This window comes from Sus scrofa, chromosome 6 (genome assembly GCF_000003025.6).
Source record: "Sus scrofa isolate TJ Tabasco breed Duroc chromosome 6, Sscrofa11.1, whole genome shotgun sequence".
Taxonomy (NCBI): domain Eukaryota; kingdom Metazoa; phylum Chordata; class Mammalia; order Artiodactyla; family Suidae; genus Sus; species Sus scrofa.
In genome coordinates this window covers 99,538,532-99,560,344 of record NC_010448.4, presented here as the reverse complement: position 1 = coordinate 99,560,344, position 21,813 = coordinate 99,538,532, and the positions used below count along the sequence as shown (strand labels likewise).

At 43.5% G+C, this 21,813-nt stretch overlaps 1 protein-coding gene across 13 annotated transcripts in view; it reads left to right on the top strand.

The window, feature by feature from the left end:
* Window positions 1–21,813, top strand: part of PTPRM (protein tyrosine phosphatase, receptor type M) — a 742,666-nt gene that overhangs the window by 532,622 nt on the left and 188,231 nt on the right. For 5 of the 13 annotated variants that reach the window (XM_021097712.1, XM_021097710.1, XM_021097708.1 and 2 more), the window contains one exon: window positions 18,002–18,142. The exons of 7 other annotated variants lie outside the window; for them this stretch is intronic. In XM_021097712.1, the coding sequence (XP_020953371.1) occupies window positions 18,002–18,142 (141 nt within the window). Of the gene's footprint in view, window positions 1–1,025; window positions 1,158–18,001; window positions 18,143–21,813 lie in introns of all 13 variants that reach the window. One more of the 13 variants, XM_021097707.1, reaches the window with a different exon arrangement.

Genomic DNA, 21,813 nt, shown 5'->3' with positions numbered 1-21,813 from the left:
CTGTGACCTACACCACAGCTCACGGCAACACCGGATCTTTAACCCACTGAGCAAGGCCAGGGAGCGAGCCTGCAACCTCATGGTTCCTAGTCGGATTCGTTAACCACTGAGCCACGGCGGGAACTCTGTGGGGCCTTTAAAAGTAACACTCAAAGATTTGTCTCCCCTTCTGTTTATTATTACAAATAAAAGTTCAGACTCATGGGCTGGCGTAGGAAGAGATGCTCACTAAAGGAGCGAAATACAGGAAGATTCCTGAAGAATCCGTCTCTGAACCACACCAGGCATTGTTACTGTAACTGGAGTAGAAAGTCTTTTCTTTCCATCCCCCCCCCCCCCCATCACCATTGGAAGAGACCCAAGCTTCTCTTTCTCATTAAGTGACAAGTACTTTTAAAGGTGGCATGGAGGGAGTTTCCATTATGGCTCAGCAGGTTAAGAACCCAACTAGTATCCATGAGCATACAGGTTCAATCCCTGACCTCGCTTAGTGGGTTAAGGATCTGGCATTGCCATGTGCTCTGCTGTAGGTCACAGATGCAACTCGGATCTGGTGTTGCTATGGCTGTGGTGTAGGCCGGCAGCTCTGGCTCCAGTTCAGCCCCTAGCCCAGGGACTTCCTTATGTCACAGTGCAGCCCTAAAAAGAAAAGAAAAGGAAAGAAAAGGAAGGTAGGTGGTGTGGACTGATCACCAATTGTCAGAAAGAGTCTGGAATGAAACCATTCATCCATATTTACTTCTGAGTAACATACCTTACAAGATGCCCTACAGCAAAAATAAATTAGCTCCAAACTTTCTATTGAGCAGAGTCTTCCGAAGGGGTATCCTCTGAATGTTCTTAGGTCACTTTGCTGGGGGCTCAGAGAGGCTTGTGGGATCCTCAGGCTACAGGGGTGGCAGGAACCTCATAGTCCCCAGAGAAGAGTCTCTGTTAAATTCCTGGGTAATTAATGCAAAGCACAAAAAGCATTCAGTGTAAACCTAAGTAAACTTTTCTTGCTCAAAACCTTTTTTTTTTTTAAGCTCCAGTATTAGCCATCCGAGGGAGGCTTATAAAGGTTCTGCTTCTTGCATCCAGAATGTGCAGAAAGTCTGCAGCTATAAACATCTCTGTGGCAAATGGGCCGCACGGCGGCTTTCACCTCAGCCTGCAAGGTAATTTATGTTGCTTCAGGACCCTAGTTTTCTAATAGATTGAACTGTTAGTTTTCAGAAGGATTTAATGAAATATTGAACCAGATGCCACTGGTCTGCCAGGGATGCGGGACTATGAGAAATGAGGAAATGTTGCCTTGTAAACAGCTCAGACCTCAGTGACAGGTAAGCAGGTTGAGCCTTAGTGAAAGGGTCATGGCCCAGAGAAAACATGGCAGGCTCGGTGTCGCTCCCTGCGTTTGCATCTGTCCTTGTGCTTCTTTAGAATGGGAGGCTGGGTCTAGCCTGAGGCCCTTTTGATTGCCCAGGGGGAAAAAAAATGGTCCAAATCTGGAGCTGGGCAACAGGAGCTGAGGTTTTCCTGTGTCGTTATCGTTATCTGCGTGTTCATCCGCAGGGCCCTATAATTCCGCCATGCTTGTGCCCTATCCCCACTTTCAATAATATTGTCAGATAATTAGTGTCAAGATTGAGCTGGAAGATTTTTGCAAAGAAAACAATCTTTCTTTTTTGAGTGTTTTTTTTTTAAAGTTTTATTGAAGTATAGTTGATTTATAAGGTTGTGGTCATTTCTACTGTACAACAAAATGATTCAGTTATACATATGCACACCTCCATTTCTTTTCTCATATAGATCATAACAGAATATTGGGCAGAGTTCCCTGTGCTACACAGCAGGTCCCCGTTGGCCAGTCATTCCATATACCACAGTGTGCATGTGCCAATCCAAACCCCCCTCCATCCCTCCCCACCCCACCTGTCCCCTTTGGTAACCATAATTTTTTCAGTCTCTGAGTCTCTCTGTTCTGCAAATAAGTTCATTTGAATCCTTTTTTATATTCCACATATAAGTGATATCATATGATGTTTGTCTCTCACTGTCTAACTTCACTTAAAAACAGTCTCTTCAGAATGAAATTTTTACACATCATTTTGAGAATCTTGACAATGAAACTCCCCCCTCCCCAAAAAAAAAGAACTATTCCCTTTTTCTGACCATGGACAAGAGGTCATTTCTCAAAAAAAAAAAAAAAAAAAAAAAAAAAAATATATATATATATATATATATATATTCAACTCACGAGTTCCAACTTTGATTTTTCTCTTTAGGACAGGGCGGTATTGTCAGATATTTCCTCTTCACTATAAGCACTCATTCCAACTTAAAACACTTTTTGAACATCATCCTGTTTATTTTACTTAAGATTTTAAACATTGGCATTTTAAGTGTATCTCTTGTTGTCTTAGTTTAAAGAGCCTTCGTGATTCCGCAGGCCCCGTGCTAACCAGTGCCTAAGAGTGCTCTGCAGAGGGCCACATGGCAGTGAGAAAGGTCTGGCTTAGGTCTAGGTTAAACATGAACACATACTTACCAATTAGAGCAAAAATTTCAGGTTTAAAGACCGAAAATCAGGCCCACAAGGGTTCATGTCCATCGGGAGACTGTCTAGATAACTAAATGTCCTATGTCACCTGGATTAGCCTTTACTGAGAAACTGAAAGTCACCAGCATTCTCTAAATACTTTGGGATCAAAGCATACAGCATAGTTGGAAACCTTGCTTAAGCAATTCCATCTGGTCCTGGGCCAGTGCTTAGCAGCCGATTCTAGAAAAGAGGTGCAAAGCCAAAGAAAAGGAGATACCTCCCCTCGTGAAGCTCCCCATAAAAACCATGGTGAGGGCTCTGTACATATGTATTTGTACCCATTTGCTAGTATAATATAATAGCTACTTCTTGTAGATCATTCAAGGGAATCCTAATAAAATGAAAAAAAAAAATCAAGGAACTCCTGAAAAAGATTAAGTGCATCCTGGTTTGGAAGACTGGCTATTTATTGGACCCTATCCAGGGGTCCTGGATCATGACTCCAGCAGGACCACAAAGTGGTCTGTGACCTTTGACAAGTCCTGAGCTCTCTTGCTTGGCCTCTCTCATTTGGTCAGTTTAAGAACTTCCAGATAACATTCAAGGTTCCTTAGCACTACTGGTGTCTAATTCTAGTAGGACTAGCTCTGATCTCTCCAACAAAAAATTAAAGTGGATAAACTAAAACTCAGTTAGCCTCCACAAGCACTCCAGTCCAGTCCATTCCTTTGCTTTGTCCATTTCTATGACACTCTAGTCCAGCAGATCCGTAGCCTTAAATGTACAGGCAACCTGTGTCCTATTACATTCCCTATTTGTGATGGCTACAAATGAAGTTTGACATGGATGGGTTGTATTCTCTCATGCCCCTGATCTTGCCCTCAGCCACTCCCTTTAGAGTAATAAGGATTTACTGTGGCCCTAAGCACACACACATCATTCTTATTGGCTTAAAGGGGAAACAGGAATAATGAACTTCCTGGCAGAACAGATACTGACTCACAGACTTTGAAAAACTTATGGTTTCCAAAGGAGACAGTTAGGGGATGGAGGGTGGGGGATGCACTGGGGGTGTGGGATGGAAATCCTATCAAACTGGATTGTGATGATCCTTGTACATTGTAAATGTAATAAACTCATTGAGTAATAAAAAAGAGGGGGAAACAGGAATTAACAAACAAAGGATTGACCAATACATCTTCAGACATTTGCCCTCATGTCACTCAGATGTATGTGATGGATAAAAGATGGCAAGGGGTGCAGATAAACCTGACAATTCTTTCATAATATTTTGAGGTTTGACCCTTTCTCTCTTTGTGGATTACCCACTCCCCACGGCACTGGAGGATGGGGATCACACAGCCCATCTTGGGGGCTTGCTGCTACGCGTAGCCAGGTGTAGCCAGGTCTTCAGCACACAGGGCGGCTCAGTATTGGGCAGGTCAGAGAGGTTCCCAGACACAGGACTGTGTCCCGCCCTGTTTAGCCCAAGCACCCTCTGCCTTGGAATCACTTGGGGGCTTGTGATAGCCTACACCTCCGGGCCATATCCCCAGGCACAGTGCGGGGAGGGAGGAATGTGCATAGCACGTAGTGATACAGTGCTGCGTTCTGATGTTTAAAGCCACTGCCTTAGATGGTTGGGCCAGCTACTGACATTCCTTGCGAATGTGAAGCAGGCTCACAGTGGAGAAGGTTGCTGTGAGAACTAGATGCTCCACCCCAGGAGAGCCTCCCAAAGCAGAGGAACATTCAAGGGAACCTGATTGTACGGTCCTAATTCTGCTGGTACCGCGGGACCATTCTATAGCAGACACCTTCTAGTATGACAGCAGCTGGTCCCAGACAGTTCCAGATGGACTCACCTGGCACCATAATTAATTTGAGTGTGATGTGCATAAAATAAAGCTGTATGTACATAGGTATGTATGTATACACATAAACACGTACTTTTGTCTTCATTGATGGTATATCTAAGGTTTCATCCTTCTTAATGAAGCATTGTGCTCAGTTCAGGGGTTCACAGAAGTAGAGACACATGGATTCATTCAGTGGATACCTAAGCACCCCCTTATTCAAGGACTAAGCCAGGTGTCATGGGGACAACATGTGTCAGACTATCCTAAAGACCTCAAGAGCATTAGAGTCTAGTAGGAAATAAGCCATGTACGTAAAGAGAGCATTTGGGCTGAAAATGGTAAAACCCCAAAGAATGTCTGGCTCAGCCAGTTCGGAGGGAAAACTTGCTTTCCGCTGGAGGACTCAGGAAAACTTCAAGAAGAGATGGCAGTCATGTTGAAATGTTCACACATAAGAAATGTAAACTAGGTGGCAGTGTGTGTTGTTGGGCTAAGTACTATCATTATTAATAATCATTGCTTTCATTGTATTTCATAACATTTCCTCTAAGAGAGCACCTCACTTGCTCGCGTCATGTCAGTACCTATGCTGAAGTATAGAAACAGGTCAGGTCGGAAGCGTGCTGCTTTCCAGCAAAGGATATTGGTCCATTTACAAAAGGAAGCAAAGTAAGTGAGCCTCGGGAAGTAAACTTAAAGACCAAAGCAAAGACAGATGGGTTGGGGAGTCTCACAGCGTAAGAGTCAGTACTACATTAATTTGATGGAAGAAGTTATCAACCTAATGGTAAGAAGTATAATGCTGATGGGGTGTGGGAAAGTATTTAGCCCAGGAAAGCATTTAAAAGAGGGGAAGAAGACCTACAGAGAAAGTGCAATTTGCTGTCTCGTATTGAAATAAAAAAATGAATTGCCGCCTGAGTAAGAAAGAGAAGCTCTTATTAAAAATATCTTTGTCTGAGGATGGCCTGTTACTGCTTGAATCATAACTTCCACGGGTGCTTTCATTCAAAAGAAGCCATTAAACTCACATACGTCCTGAATGTGCCCAGTGTGTGAAAGCTTTAATTAAATCTACAAGAAGAACCTTAAAAGAACAAGAATCAAATTAATTGCAACATGGACCATGCATTTGTTTCTCTGACAGTCCCTGTGCTTTGGAGAAAAGGTAATCTGTGTGCCCTTATCTGAATTAGTAAACTCAATATCACTTTCCATTAGCAGGGACTGCCAGTGCCATGCATCTTCCCTCTGACACTGTTTACATGTTAATGCCCCTGCAAATAGAGTCTGTTCCAACTGGTTTCCTATCAGATTTCCAAGCAGTAAATCCATGAGATGGAGTAAGCCGGTCTCCTGCTCTCCCAGCTGACTTGTGTGAGTTCTTCTCCAGACTGCGCTTCCTAATTAGATGGCAGAGTAATTAAGGAAAATTCAGCATATGCAAATGGGGCAAAAGGATTTGAGGCTAATTATGGTTGTTATACCACCATCAAGAAAAAAATTTAAAAGAACAAAGTGGAGTTCCCCTTGTGGCTCTATGGTAACAAACCAGACTAGTATCCATGAAGATGCAGGTTTGATCCCTGGCCTCGCTCAGGTGGGTTAAGGATCCAGCATTGCCCTGAGCTATGTTGTATAGGTCGAAGATGCAGCTCAGATCCAGTGTTGCTGTGGCTGTGGTGTAGACCAGCAGCTGCAGCCCGGGAATTTCCATATGCCGCAGGTGCAGCCCTAAAAAAAAAAAAAAAAAAAATTGAAGAAAAAATTAATCCACCATATTATTATTCAGCTTTTCATTGAACTGCAGAAGTCTAAAATGAGGACATGATGTTTTGTGCTCAGGAAGGACTTTTACCTTGGGAGTTAATAAATACTATCCCTATGAAGAAATTAGAGATAAAAGCCATACATTTGAAATTTAAAGACTGCAAAAATCCCTCTGTTCCAAAAGCTTTAATGTATCCCTACTTGCCTTTTATTTGGGGTTTGTTTATGGAAGGTGCTGGTTTCCAATGTGCCAAGCTTACAGTGTAATCTCACTAGCAATCTATAAATACCCACTCCGCTACCAACTTTCAGCGTTCGCAACTGAGAGTTTAATCACACGGGATATAATATTCTTGTCTTAAGGTCTTCACCTATTGATACCTTAGCCCAAATGTTTAAAACCAGTGACCCGTGACGGCTTATACCCAGTGTCTAGGAAGAAGGTTGCCTTGAGCAAGGTGGCTGGCTGAGCCCCGGGGTCAGATAGGTTTCTTCGAGATAATTTTGTTGGTCGCACATAGTTTCGAGTTAAAATTGCAAAGATTTCTGTTTGGAAAACTTCCATTGTTTAGCATCAGGATTGTTTTGCAGACAGAGAATTAGATTTTCTCGCTGGAAACGGAAAGCAGATTTATTTGTGAGGCATCCGTCCCTCCTCGTGACATGTTTTCTTGTTTCTCATATCTGTGAAGCTGAAGGCTAAAGCACCAGCGTGCGTTCCTAGGACTAAAACAGGGGAAAGCAGTATTTTTAAGAGTAAAGGCTTTGCATGTTAATTAAGAGAAGCAATATTCACAAAGTATTAAAAATTAAAGATTTAGTCCATCCAGGGTCAAATTGGGAAATTTAAAAATTTATGAGCTTATATTGTGAATAATTTCCTGAGGGCAAATCCATCCAATATTTTGAGCTATTAATGAATCGGTGGTTGTATGGCAGTAAAATAGAAAGAGCACAGTCACACATAATCTAGAAGTTCTTTTTGGAAACAAGCTAACAAGGGAGCCTGTGTAATCTCTGTGCATTGCAATCTCTAAAAATAGGCCAGCTAACCATCTATCTTCACAGATTTCAGAATGACGTGCCTAGAGGCAGGGTGTTGGGTCTGGTGACTCCTGAAGTCCCTTCCACTTTTGTAATTCCTGTAATTATTCATGCAATTATCAATACAGACAACGTGGCTTTCTTTATGCCAACTTTGATTCTGTGAAAGAAAAAAATCTGGGATTTAGCGCTCCCATTATAGAACATTGCTGTCGATTATTCAGCTTAACCCCAAAGAGCTTGTCCTTTAAAGGAATAAAGGAAACCACAGTATCCATCACCACCAACAGGATGCTCATTTGTGATGTCTTTTAAGCATCTGGATGACCATCACGTGATGGGCTAAGAGAAAGGTCACAAAGATCAGCTCCAGACATACCCAGTTGTTACTCAAGAAGGATTTTGCTCTGATGAGCAAAACACCAAAGGCCAGTCAGGGAAAAAAAAGATCAAGGCCTGGAACCTCTGTAAGAGAAGTCAACTCTAGCAGTGCACCAAGGCTGCCATCAACTCTCAGGACTCCAGATCCATGGAGAATTGATTAATAATGTCCTTCACTGTGGTTCCAAAGCCTTGTTGCTAGTTCCATTTCTAATTGCTCTTGGATCAGATGGGACAGAAAAAAAATCTGTTTCTTTCCCATCTTTTCTTTTTGCCCTTTTTTTCTGTCCTTTGTACATGCCATAATTTGTTGAATATTTTTTTACTGCTTTTTATGTCTTTTCAATCAACTTCATTTTCTCTTGCCTTTCTGAGCGGATGTGGTTCCTTAGGACTCATTCAAATACTGATGGCCTTTGGCACAAGCAAAATGACTTCTAAGGGTTCTTTTTTTCACCTTTTTAGAAATTTGGGAAGCTTTTCTTAGATTCATGGTGTATACTCCCAGCCCCTCAGCCACCCAGTAGAATAGTTTCTTTGGTAATTCTTTACCAAGTCTTTCATGCCTCCTTATTTGTGTAATTATTCATTCAACAAATTTTGAGAACCAGTTACGTGCCATATACTGTTCCAGACACTGTTCCAGTGGCCAAAATAAACAGAAATCTCGATCTCTCTGGAGATGTGAAAATTACCTCAGACATCTTCTCTGCAAGCGGTCACCAAGGAGAGTTAATGCTTTGTCTTCAAGTGGACCCACTCGTCTTTGTTTTAGTTAATGTTGGCTAACGGACCACTGCCTACTAAGAGTAGCCCAGAGGAGACAGGCAGTTGCTAGAGGCACAGATGAGTCAGAGCACCTGCAGAGCTGGGAAGGGATGCGGAGGAGGAGGCAAAGTAAGGACAGGGCTGCAGGGGAGGGCCGAGCAGATCCCACCTGAGCCAATCACAGGGAGCCGGAACCCTTGCAGACAAGATGCAGGAGCTGTGCCTCAGTGGATGATGGGGGGCCTTGCAGAGGACGGGAGCTGCCAGCACAGCACTTCTCCTTCCCAAGGACACCAAAGACTGGACAAGGGGGTGAAGGGAGACGGGTTAAGTGGAGAGGCAACCACCCACATGCGGGAGAGGCAATGGCCTCGGGCAGCTGTAGTTCCACCCGGGTTCCTGTACTTTCTCCTGCTTGCACATCTTAGAAGGTAAAATTGTCGTATGAAATCTCTCCCGTGGCTCCTTCTGACCCTCCACTGATTCAGACAAACGGGGAACCTCTGGGGGCAAGTGAACCTGCACCAGGTACTCCTCAGGGTACCAGCCTCCCGCCAGTTCCTTCCATCAGCACCACCAGACGGCAAAGGTAGTTCTCAGCTGTTGGGCATCCCCAGGGCAGGTCAGCCTTTTACTACCTCTCAACAAAGAAGAAACAAACATCCAAGGGAGTTTGTCCTTCTAAATGTTTCAGTCCAATTTTAGGATGGAGATGACTAGCATTTGTCAGGGTTTTGCTTATACTGGGTCTCTGGGTCACCTCTGAGCCACTTCTGATCTTGGCAGTTCTTACTTGGAATTGTTTTTCCTGTGCCATGATGGCATCATGAAAGGAAATTCCTGAGATGGTTCACTGTAAAGGAGTGGGACTGTATTTATAGTTGTTGAGCATATTAGCGAACCTCATTTATCTCAATTATTTTAAAGACATCTTGCCTCCAAGGCTCTAAGATATTGTTTTATCTCAACTGCAGTGCGTCTTAAATATCTTAAAGTGAGCTGTTACGAATGCCGTACCATTCACAGTACCTTTTCTCTTGAACTTCCCTTTGTGAAGCTTGCTTCCAAATGAGAATCAACTAAGGGACTTTTTAGATACACAGATATCCAGCCCCACCCTATGTTGCCCCAGAGACGAGAACCAGAGCACTCTGTTTTTACAAAAGCACCACAAGGGCTCCCATTTGGAAATGACTATTACACGCTACTCACAATTACATGCTATAGCTGTAAAATAACTGATTAAATCATACCTTTGACAGCTTCTCTGTCTTTGGGAAGCTAATCCGTGCTTACTATAATTCTGGTAGAAAAGTGCCAAGAGAAAAGGAAAATCATGTAATAGCTTCCCCTGCCCCCAGTTCTGTGATCGTTCTGATGACCGTGTCTTCACACGTCGCCGGGTGTGTGCACAGGTGTATACGTGTGTGTGTGCCATCGTGTGCAGATCGACACTGTCCGTGTGGTCCTCCAGCTGATTTTTCATGGTCATCTCACCCTGCCTGGAATCATATCTAACAATTTGATATCTGTCAGTATTTTCCAAACACTCCACTCTAACAGGAGATTAACCTTGTGGCCACACAGTCCCAATGATTAGATAGGTTTGTATTTCTTTACAAAAGTTCGCTTTTATCAGTGTTTGAGCCACCCCCAGAGACATCTGAACACATTTGGAGAAAGCTCCACGTACCAGCATAAACTCTGCTCTAACTGCGAGTCACCAGGTTTATTTCTGAAACCTAAACAAAATAAACTGTACCTTCTCAATGGTTTTCACAGTGTTAAACGCGTTCTAAAAGTAAGTAGCTTTTCTTCTTGACTTAAAGCGAAAACCCCTCAACACTTTCTTCAGATATGACTAAATTCTGCTATGGTTCTAACCCTAACTTTTAACATGTTTTCTAAAGATGTGACACAGTGGCTTTCTCAGCAGAGTCCCTGATGTCATCCATGATAGACTCGTGAGACAGAAAAAGAGGGAGGGAAATGTCAGGCTGTGGTTCCCTAAGGAGAGCAGCAGGGACCCTATGTCACTTGTCCTAAGATAGGACTATTGCATTTGCTTTTAATAAAGTTTTCTGGGACCCGTCTCTGCCCTTGCGACTCCCTCAGGGACTCCCCAGGGCCCCGTTATCGGGCATAGGAGGCCTGCGTCAAGGGCAACGTGGAGGCCATACGTTCTGAGAGGAATGAGACAGATATGGTCGCCTGGTGGGCGAGGAGGCTGGGAGTGCAGATGGAGCCAGACCTCAGGGCGCCTTCTAGGTCAGAGGAAGAGTCTTAACCTCATCAAAAGAAGTAGAAACCACTGCTGTGTTTAAGGAAGAGTGTGACATAATCAGATTTGTGTTTTTTCTCTGGCGAGCGTGGGAAACAGGGTGAAGTGGGGCTGACCTGGCGTCCAGAGTCCTGTGCAGAAGAAGTACCAAGCAAAGTTGGAAATTAGGCCAGGTGGCAAGGAGGAGAGGGACAGCTTCAGGAGGTGAAGGAACAGGACGTGGATCCTGGGCGTTAGGGCAGGGCCCACCTGCAGGAGGTGAGGCCAGAGCACAGCAGTGAAGGGGACCCAGGTGTGGGGCCCACACCCATCTGGGGAGCGTGTGGACTTCAGCTCAGCTGTCACCATCCCACCCCCTATGAGCCACTTTACCCTTGACGAGCAGCCCATGGTGTGTGTTGAACTATCGAGCTTCATTCTGTATGCCTCTTGGAGATGCGTATGCAAGTGGTGATTTCAGATGCTTAGACTCAATATCATATGTTTCCTGTTTCTTTCCAGCCATTGGTAAAAGCATACAAAGCTTTTCATTCCATGAGCTAAACATCTATTTCATTTCATAAACAGAAGAAACTATGTCAGAAAGTGTAGCTTCCCAAATCCAAAAAAAAATGAATTTTGCTGACCTTAATTATTTCTCAGATATTGATAGAGAGGTGGAAAGAAAATGTTCAACAGAATGTCTCCTTTTTCAAAGGTAAAACAAAGCCACAAAAGCCCGGAAGGCACACAGCTCTGCATAAAGCTAGCCACGGCCGTGGGTAAAATTTGAATCACGTGTAGTCAGATAGAAGGTTCCTCCTGTGCTTTGTACAAGGGCTGTGCACAGCTGGAGCCCTTACAGACCGTCACTGCAGCAGCAGCCAACGTTTTTCTGCATATTCTCACACTGAACCAACTGATAATTTTGAAGCAAACTCTGTAGGAAGTATCTAGGTGAATAATGCGGTTCTATAATGAAACGAATGCCGAAGGCTTCTGTGTGCAGCGGGCAGTGTGTCTCTGTAATTACCATCAAGGAAACATCTGTCCTTAAGACTAGTCTCAAGGCCTCCTGGTTTGCCTGTATTGTTTACAATCAGTCTTTGAAAGACTATGACCTGGTAACTCTTTATGTGTTTAACTTGAGCAGCAAACGACTTAACGGTAAAGGCCATTTACGCTGATGGTCTTTCTGTGAAATTTTCTTAGTTTCATTATAACTAGTTTAAGGGACAAAATTTAATTTGCATAAAATGAAGGCATGTGGGTTGGAAGCATCCAGAGAGATATTTTTCCCCCTAAGGACAGAAATTTGTTTATCTATTTATTTATTTTGCTTTTTAGGGCCACACCCAAGGCATATGGAAGTTCCCAGGCTAGGGGTTGAATCGGCGCTACAGCTGCCAGCCTACACCACAGCCACAGCAATGCAGGATCCAAGCCATGTCTGCGACCCACACCATAGCTCAGGGCAACGCCAGATCCTTAACCCACTGAGTGAGGCCAGGGATCGAACCTGCGTCCTCATGGATCCTAGTCGGGTTCGTTGACCGCTGAGCCACGAAGGGAACTCCTAGGTACAGAAATTTAGATTCCACCCCCACCCCCGCCAGCCTACCCAGAATCTCCATGGATGGTGTACAAACATGTATCCTTTAAAAATTTGTAACATTTGAGTTACCGTGGTGGCTCAGAGGTTAACAAACCTGACTAGTATCCATGAGAATGCAGGTTCAATCCCTGACCTTGCTTAGTGGGTTAAGGATCCAGCATTGCCATGAGCTGTGGTGTGGGTAGCAGATGTGGCTCAGATCCTGAGTTGCTATAGCTGTGGTGTACACCAGCAACGGTAGCTCCGATTCAACCCCTAGCCTGGGAACTTCCATATGCCTTGGGTGTGGCCCTAAAAAGCCAAAAAAAAAAAAAAAAGTATAACATTAAAAAAAATTACACTGCTTCCAGTTAAAAGCCATTGGGTGAGTAAGATAGGAGTAGTGTTCAGAAACTGCCTTTCTAAAGATTGCTGTATATTAGTTTTTGTTTTATTCATTCAGAGAGCTCAGAGTTGAAGGATAAATGCAGAAAATAGCCTCGAATCCTGGAGAGACTAGCTTGGGGGCAGACACGTTGTTTCTGAGAGGTCAAGGCAAGGATATACTGGCCCTGCCCAGCACCACACCAGTGCAGGCAGTGTCTCGCCAGTCCAGTCCTCTTTAAAATATCCAAGCATTCCTGCTAAGTAGGCTGACTCTCTTATTGCATCCTCAGCCCAAAGCGAGACAATGACCAAGAGATTGTGGGAACTCTTCTCTATGCCTGAGACTGGCCTCCCTCAGAGCCAATATGGGGTCTCCATCTGTTCCTTGGGGTGGGAGGTGGAAGGTCACCCACCTGAAGGGGGAGTTTGGAGGTCGCCATGCCTCTAGGTCACCTCCTCAGCTGGCCTGTCACATCCAGGGAAAATCCTCAGCTAGGAAATCTGACCCCACAGTGACCACAGGGTTGCCCATAACCCTAAGACTTTAAAAAATCATCTTTTGGGGAGTTCCCTGGTGGCCTAGTAGATTAAGGATCCAACTTTGTCCCTGCTGTGGCACACACCCAATCCCTGACCCAGAAACTTCCACAGCTGCACCTGCAGCCAAAAAAAAAAAAAAAGATCATATTTTGAGATGCAACAAGATATTGTTGGTAAATTTATTTTATTAGCACGCAAACTGGTTTACTGTAAATTGGTAGGAATATATCACTTTTCTTTGCAGTTGCTTCACCTTTAATTATTTACGTACAATTAAAATTAACAATGCCATATTTCAGACACATATTCAAGGCCAACCCTGTAAGATTGGGCTGATTTCATCTCATTTTTCTGAACTGATAACACAGTTACAGCCGTTAACATGCTTTTTTTTACTGGTTGTTCTAGACTTCTTTGGCTTATAAGAGATAAAGATAATACAATGCATTTAGGAATCAGTACCTAAATAAATTTTAATAAATGGATTCAATAATAAATCAGTAGCTAAATAAATTTTAATAAAATGTATATGACTATCTTCACCCTCTATGGAAATAACAAATCCACGTTCCTCTGTGTATATATAATGATTGCATGCAAAATAGAGTTAATTTGATGGATACATTAGATTTTAAATTCAATACAGTTAAAAGTAATAGACAGATAATTGCTTTACTGAGTGTAGATAGTTATAACTCAGAGAATATACGTGGAAAAATGTAAAAAACTACTTAGTCATGGCAGATCTTTTTTCCTGACACTGTAACTAGACTGAATTTTCTGTTGATGAAAAAAAATTTCATGTTTGGAGAATGGAGGGCTGTCACGTGGGGCAAATTAGGGCTTCAAAGTTGTAGGCTGGCATTAAAAAAAGAGTACTTTATATGCCATTAAGTCGGAGCCTGCGAAGGACATAAGAGCCTCAAGGAAGACTGCGTTTGCCGTTTGCCACAGAAGGAATAGCTGGGGAAGAGGCAGGCTTGGTGGCTGTGGTCAGACTGAGCTGTTTACAGCCCAGCCCTGTTGCCTGCTTCCTGTGGGCAGCCTGGGCTTTGGGAGGATACTAACAGGTTACTAACACTTCATGTGGCTGTGTCACCTGATCCTTAACAGTGTGCCTGGAGAGTGTGTTCAGGGTAGAAGTTTAGAATAGAGGAGCAGGATCTTTTATTGAAAAGCCATAAGAAGTGATGGAACACACATGAGACCAATACAAAGCTATACAGGAGATGGAAAAAGACTTCTCTGGACAGAAGTAGAGCAAGTTTCCAGAGCAGACAAGCAGAATTTTCTTCTTTCCAAAAGAATGCCAGCAAATCAATGTGGAAGGGATGGCTGGGTTAAAATGCCATCATTTTGAAAACGTCAGTAAACTATAACGTGCAGATGAGTTGTATGGAGGAATACCTTTTGAGTTAAAAAAGAAAGGAATAAGTAAATATATGTGTATGTTTGTCTATAAACGCACACATACATTATTTTTACAAAGAGAACTCGAAGCCTCAAAGAACTGAAATCAGTTACTATGGCGATAGGTGAGTGGGATTGGGGTGGAGGAAATAAAGGATAATGAGCACAAGACTTCCTTGAGTATAATTCTTATATAGTTTTGACTTTTGATGCATGTAAATGTTTTGCAAATTAAAAAAAAGTTTAAATTAAAAGTATGAAACAGGAGTTCCCGTCGTGGTTCAGTGGTTAATGGATCCAACTAGGAACCATGAGGTTGTGGGTTCGATCCCTGGCCTTGCTCAGTGGGTTAAGGATCCAGCGTTGCCATGAGCTATGGTGTAGGTCACAGACACGGCTCAGATCTGGCCTTGCTGTGGCTGTGGTGTGGGGCAGCAGCTACAGCTCTGATTAGACCGCTAGCCTGGGAACATCCATATGCCGCGGGTGCAACCCTAAAAAGACAAAAGACAAAAAAAAAAAAAAGTATGAAACAAGCTAACCGTAGGATTGAATATAGATGGAAATACAAATTAATAATACTACCACCCAGAATAGAAAAATTAAGTTGACTTTTGAACCCAAGTCTCTCCGCAAGTACTTTTGGTGATGATACCGAACCAGATTGGGGAGCATTTGCCCGCTCATGGTGAAATCAGTCTGCCTGCCAACCCTGAGTTGTAGTAAAAGAAAGTTTGGTGTTTATTGTAAGGTGCCAGACAAGGAGTGCAGGGCAGCTTGTACTCAAAAAACCCAAACTCCCCAACGAGTTTCAGAAAAGCATGTTTAAAGGCCGGGTGATTGGGAGGGGGGCAGTTACAGGGTATGTGATCAGCTTGTGCACAGTGCTCTGATTGGTTGATGGTGAGGTAACAGGATGATGTCATAGGACTTACAACCATCAATCCTCAGGCTCCAGCCAGTCTGGAGGCTACATGCTCATAGTCATCATGTACTTAACATCTTTCATTTGGTGAGGATTTTAGCATCTGTAAAACAGCTCAGGAAAGTGCGTCAGATACTGTTATCTATGTACTTCAGGGAAGAACTAAAGATTCTGTGACTGCAATAGGGCAGATTCATTGTTTCAATTGTTAACAGATCTCCTGGCCCAGCTGCTGTTTTGTCACTACATGTTCACATCCTTTCAATCATTAATTCTTGATCCAGGCTTTTGTGACTTTGAAGTGGGAGAGGCCTGAGAGAGATTTTCTGCAAATCAGAGGCAGGCCGAGGACATAGGGGAGCCCCATAGGGTCCTGCTCAGTTACAATGGGATATATTCTAAGGACGAAAAGAACTGAAATGAAATAATATTTTTAGTAAATTTATTTTTCATAGTAATGTTCATATTGCTGTTGTAAAATGACTTTTTATATAGTAGGATAAGCAAATAAGCTCCCAAGTTTTCATTGTACGAGAAGAGATGGAAATACTTTTTTAAAAAAAAGAAAGAAAATGTCTGTAATGTTAAATTTGAAATGGAAATATCAGCATGAAGTCATATCAGCATGAAATCATGATTAAAATATACACAATATATAAAACACATAAAATTTCTTAGGCTCTTTTCACTCAAAAGAGTTAGAAACAGTGAAACTCTGGTTGCAATGAGCTTACATACCGCTGAGATCTTGGTTTCTAAATGCTGTCACTAATAGAAACAGGGCTTCTTGGGGAAATGACTAATTCCAGCTCTAGGTCAGGGAGAAACCAGGTGAGCCTGTGGCATCTTGTACCAGAAGGCAAGGTCGTACCCAGTGACTAATGGGATGATGTCAGAGGGATACAGGAGCCAGCCCAAAAGGGCTGCCACATGCAAATTTGGGACTGCTTGATCATCCAAGGGAAAAATGGAAGTCATTGATTATGAACCATTGAATCTTTGAAAACCCGTTTCTCTATGGTAAACATTTCAAAACAAAACAAAATTAAAAAGAAAGAAAGCGAAGGGAATAAGGGAAGCTTTTCTTTATGGAATAGAACCAGTGAGTCAGTGTAGAAATGGGAGGGTTAGAAAATCAGACACAACTTAGAATAGATTTATAAGGAGATCCTACTGAGTAGCATTGAGAACTATGTCTAGATACTCATATTGCAACAGAACAAAGGGTGGGGGAAAAAATGTATACATGTAAGGATAACTTGATCCCCTTGCTGTACAGTGGGAAAATAAAATAAATTAATAAAAAGCTTTAAAAAAATCCCCATTTTGCCAAGCCTGATATAATCATTGATTTAGATGAGAATCATCCGCTAAAATGACCAAGTGAGAGGTAGTCTGGGAGTTAGAATATTCACACGATCTTAAATTGTCACCCCACAGATTATCTTATTATGAAGGGAAACTGAGCCTTTACAACGGGAAATTCTAGGGGTCCACACCTTCCTCCTCACATCCAGCAAAGCCAGTCGCGGTGCAATTGAACAGGATGTACCTCCTAATGGGGTACAGTTAGAAGGGTGCAGAGTCACCTGTGCAGTAGCTGTGACATAATGTTTAATCTGGAGCAGCCAGAAATGTCTACCTTGGCGAGACATCCTGCAATAAAACTGGCCTGGATTCTTCAAAAAGGAGTCCGTGTTTTTTGCTTTTTGTTTTTTAAAGCAGAGCCTGTTTTTCATTTCAGGAGGCTAAAGAGATACAACCAAAGCCGTGTCTGAACCTGGATGCAGAGGGTTTTTCTAAAGCATTTGTGGGACAAGTGGGCATATTGGATGGATACAGACTGCATGTTAAATGACATTAGAGAGTCATCTTTTTTCTCAGTTGTGGTGACAGCATTGCGATTGTGTAGGATCGGCAAATGCTATCAAATGCTTCAGGGGGAAAACTAAGTTAGAAGGAAAGAGCGAGGAATAAAATGCTCAAGTTGCTGAATCCAGGTGGAGGGTGCTCGCAAGTATGTTACGTCTTTACTGTAGGCTTGAAATTTTCAAGATCAAAAGTGGTGGGAAGAAAGCTATCAAGCAGTCTGGCTGCATATTCTCTTCCAGATGCTGATAGATTGATTTTGTGTTATTTGTATTCTTCTTTTCAGCATTAAAGTTAAGTCAACAAAATGTGTGTAACTCCCACAGCCCTTTAAAAAACGATTAGCTGACAGTGTAAGGGTTTTCTTCCCCAGGCCAGCTGTGGTCAGCTGCATGGTGTGGCAGCAGCCCAGGGTAGCCAGCCTGCGGCCCCGGCAGCAGCTGTCCCCAGAGCATCCCCCTGTGCAGACCTGCTAGGGTCCAGCATAGCAGGAGCGGGGGGTGGGCAGAGAACAGGGGTGAGTGCACAGTTGGCAGCCTTCTGCCTTGATTAAGGGGAGAAGAACTTGGAGTTCCCACCGTGGCGCAGCAGAAACAAATCCTACTAGGAACCATGAGGTTGCCTCACTCAGTGGGTAACAGAGAGATAACATGTAGAAAACTAATTTCAGTCTTAAGCTTCTGTCTAGAAAGTTTTGTCTGCGGAAGTTTGTCCACACACTCCTGGCCTGTTTGAATGACAGCAGAGCTCGCTGGACTCCAGCCTCACATAAACCAGCCCTTCTTGGGTCGGAGCCCCCAGTCCATCCATGGTAGGTAGCATCGGGTATTCCTTCTTACAGTGTATTTCTCATCATGGTCCCAGTATCACCATGCCTGAAATGCAAGCTTCTGGAGACCATAGGAGCAGAAAAGCTTGTAGCCACAGCTGCATTCACCCAACTCATCCTGTCCATTCAAAGCAAATGTAGAAATCTACTTTTCGGTGGCATTTCCATGCTACGTTTCCATTCTTCTCGCTTTTGAAATACTGTATTGATCTGCACACCCAGAAACATCCCAGGCGCTCCAGTGTCATCCACACTCTGGCTGGTGGGGGTGGGACTGGGGTCTGGGTGGTAGTCAGGTGGCAATGAATCAAAATTCTCTACTCTCAGAATTCCATGTGTGTGTGTGTGTGTGTGTGTGTGTGTGTGTGTGTGTGTGTGTGTGTCTGCAAATTCTCGGCTCTGGCTTGAGTCTGTATTTGCTGGTGATCACCTCACATGTGAAAGCAGCATGAGGGTATTAGGTGGTGACCGACCGCCTTTCAGCAAAGCTCAGTGGCTATTCGCACACAGAGACACTCTCCCAGAACCACACTGATGGTCCACTTTGAACAGGCAGAGGGGGAGTGAAAAGGAAATATGAAACCAATATTCTCAATATTTTGTCATAACCTACATAAAGGAAAATAATCTGAAAAGTTGTGTATGTATGTATAACTGAATCAGTGTGCTGTACACTTGAACCTGACACACATTTTGTAAATCAATTATACTTCAATTTTTAAAAATTGACATAGTATGAGAAAAAGTAAAAAGGGCACGTTTGGATCCTTCCCTAAGCTTGAGTAGTATTTTGTTGCCAGTTCATGTTCCTTTCTAGATTAAGCACTTTGATAACCTAGTAGGAGTTTTTTTTTTTTCCACTCCCCACCCCCCACCCCCCGAAGCATATGGAGTTCCCAGGTGAAGGATCAGATCTGAGCCACAGTGTCGACCTGCACTGCAGCTATGGCAACGCTGGATCCTTAACCTACTGTTCGGGGCTGGGGATCAAACCTGCGTCCCAGCACTGCCAAGAAGCCACCAATCCCATTGCATCACAGTGGGAACTACTAGTGGGAGTCTTTTAGGAAGGTCTCCTTGAGCGCTGGTCTCGTGGAGGCTCTGCTTCCATTGCATTAGCTGCCCTCTAGCGATGGAGCCACCAAGTGGGTGGGATATGGGGTAGTCAGGGAGGTTGGTGGGGCTCCCTTGCATCAGCCTCTCTCAAGAACTCTGAGAAGGAACTTTGTACATCCGTCCCCTCCACAGTGAACAGGTGCGCCTACCTAGGATTCCTCAGATCAGTCCAAGGTTTTTACCACAGATGTAACGAAAGCTGTCATACAACTGTCTCTTTTTTCAGGTAAGGTGTTAACATTTCTGATCCTTAGAGCTTTTACTGCAGGGAGGTGGGAGCAGGAGGAAATGAGATGAGCTGTGTTTTATCTCTGGAGAGACGTGCTGTGTGGATGCAGGGAAGGTTGTGCAGCCAGTGACACAGCAGCACCCCGGCCCTGCCATGCTCAGTGCTGTCCTGTTTGCCTAGAATGTCAGCCGTCAGGCTTAGTGCCCATTTTGAGCATTGACAAGAACAGCCTCATTGTGCTTGGCTTTGAAATTACTTTTTCCTGGAATTCCTGTTGTGGCTCAGCGGAAACAAATCTGACTAGAATCCGTGAGGCCGCAGGTTCGATCCCAGGCCTTGCTCAGCGGGTTAAAGATCCGTCGTTGCCGTACGCTGTGGTGTAGGTCTCAGAAGTGGCTTGGATCCCACGTTGCTGTGGCTGTGGCGTAGGCCAGTGGCTACAGCTCCAATTCAACCCCTGGCCGGGGAACCCCCATATGCCACAGGTGCAGCCCTGAAAAGGCAAAAGAAAAAAAATTTGACAGCAGCTGTGTTAAGAAAGATCATTAGATGATGTCAAAAGCAGTTTGAGGAATATTGGTCCATAGGAGTGATCCCAGCACAGATGTTTCTAAATGATGGGTGATGTTGCCACGTTCCCAGGCTGGTCCCGGCTCCCCATCATGAGCTTGGGTTAGAAGCTGCTATCCTTATTCCATGATGTCACTCAAGGAAGCATGTGGTCCCTCAAACGCTCAGAATTTCATGGGGTGTATGGTGGGTCAGAAATAGGTCCCAGTGTATCTGCGTCCACCTCAGCGAATATCTGACCTGAGGAGGTGGAAACAGGCGGACTGAGGGGCCATTAATAACTCTCCATGTTGATTGCCTCTGAGTCCTTAACTGGGAGTGCGTCATGGAAAAAGCCAAATACATGCTAATTGCTAATACTTCGAGGTAAGGACAATTCTTGATCGTGGTTTGTTTTAAGAGACTGATAGTTTCCACACATAGGAAGTACTCAGAAATATTCGTTGAGTATTTTTGTGACCATCAAGGCATCAGGTAGCATTGCAGGCATGGTCATCTTTACTCACTCTAAGTGATGTTCTGTGTAATAAGGGGAATTCTTCAAGGTTCTTCTCCTGTATTATTTTAGGTAACAATGTTCCTATTTATGTATTTTATGTTTTCATGGAAAACAGTGTGTGACCCAGATGCTCTGACACTGTGCATCTAGGAAGTATCCTGGATATTCACTCAAATGATTATTATAGATAAATTTTAACATGATCGTCAATGCTTAATTTGTTGGAAGGATGTGTTTATAGTGCAAGGATAAGGAATATGAAAAATGTTACTTTTTATCACTTTGTGAAATTTCATGTGTCACTCCTTGGTCACTTTAGTGTCTGTTCCTAGGACAAGGTTACGGTTAAGGGAAATAGAATTAAGAAGTTACTTAGGAGGAAGCTTTTCTGTTTCTTGGGAACTGATATTATACATCTGTAAATTTATGATCTGCATTATGTTCCAGCAGTACGTTAATGCTGAGTTCATAAGATTAATCAGGCCACACGCTGTCCTGTGGTTTCACTAATGAAGTTCTCAGTTACCTCAGCATTTTCTCTTTCACTCCACACACAAAATGCCTTACAGAGCAGTGTGTAAGCAGTCTTAACAGGCAAATGTTCAGACATAATTAAAGATGAAGTTTAGCTCTTCTGTTATGGTTGGTGAGCAAGATAATGTTCTTGAACTGAATGATAGGAAAACAGAGAGAGCCAAGGCACTTGGCTGCTAAACCCATTCTCACTGAAACTTCCCTTGGATTTCTCCAATGGCTCAATGCCCATTCCAGGAATTCTAGCCTCTAGGGTTCAGGAAGAGGCTGATGGAACGAGAAGATTCCAGGTCCAAGGGGTGGAAACAGGCCATCCCGGTCCTTTGCCACCTTTTCCTGTGTGTACACTCTGCTTCTGGAATATTGAGCAGCTGGATGCCTGTTGGAAGATCACTTCCTTTGGCTAGAACTCGGAAGATGGGTGCATGCATTTCACTAACGTTTTGCTACTGATTGTTAGGAATTGGATCATAGTTTTAAACTGAATTGTGTCTTCTTAATTAGACATGCTCCCAGATACATGTAGCAAAATGAATCAGCTACAATAACCATTCCTTGAACAGATGTTTACCCAGCACCGACTTGTGGTTGGCACCCGCTTACTGCTAGTCCAGAAGTGGTGAGCGGAACTGTCTAGGCATAAGGTTGTCGAAGGATTAAGTCTGCTCTCCTGAAGAGAGCAGTGCTTTCTGCCTGGCCTCGTGA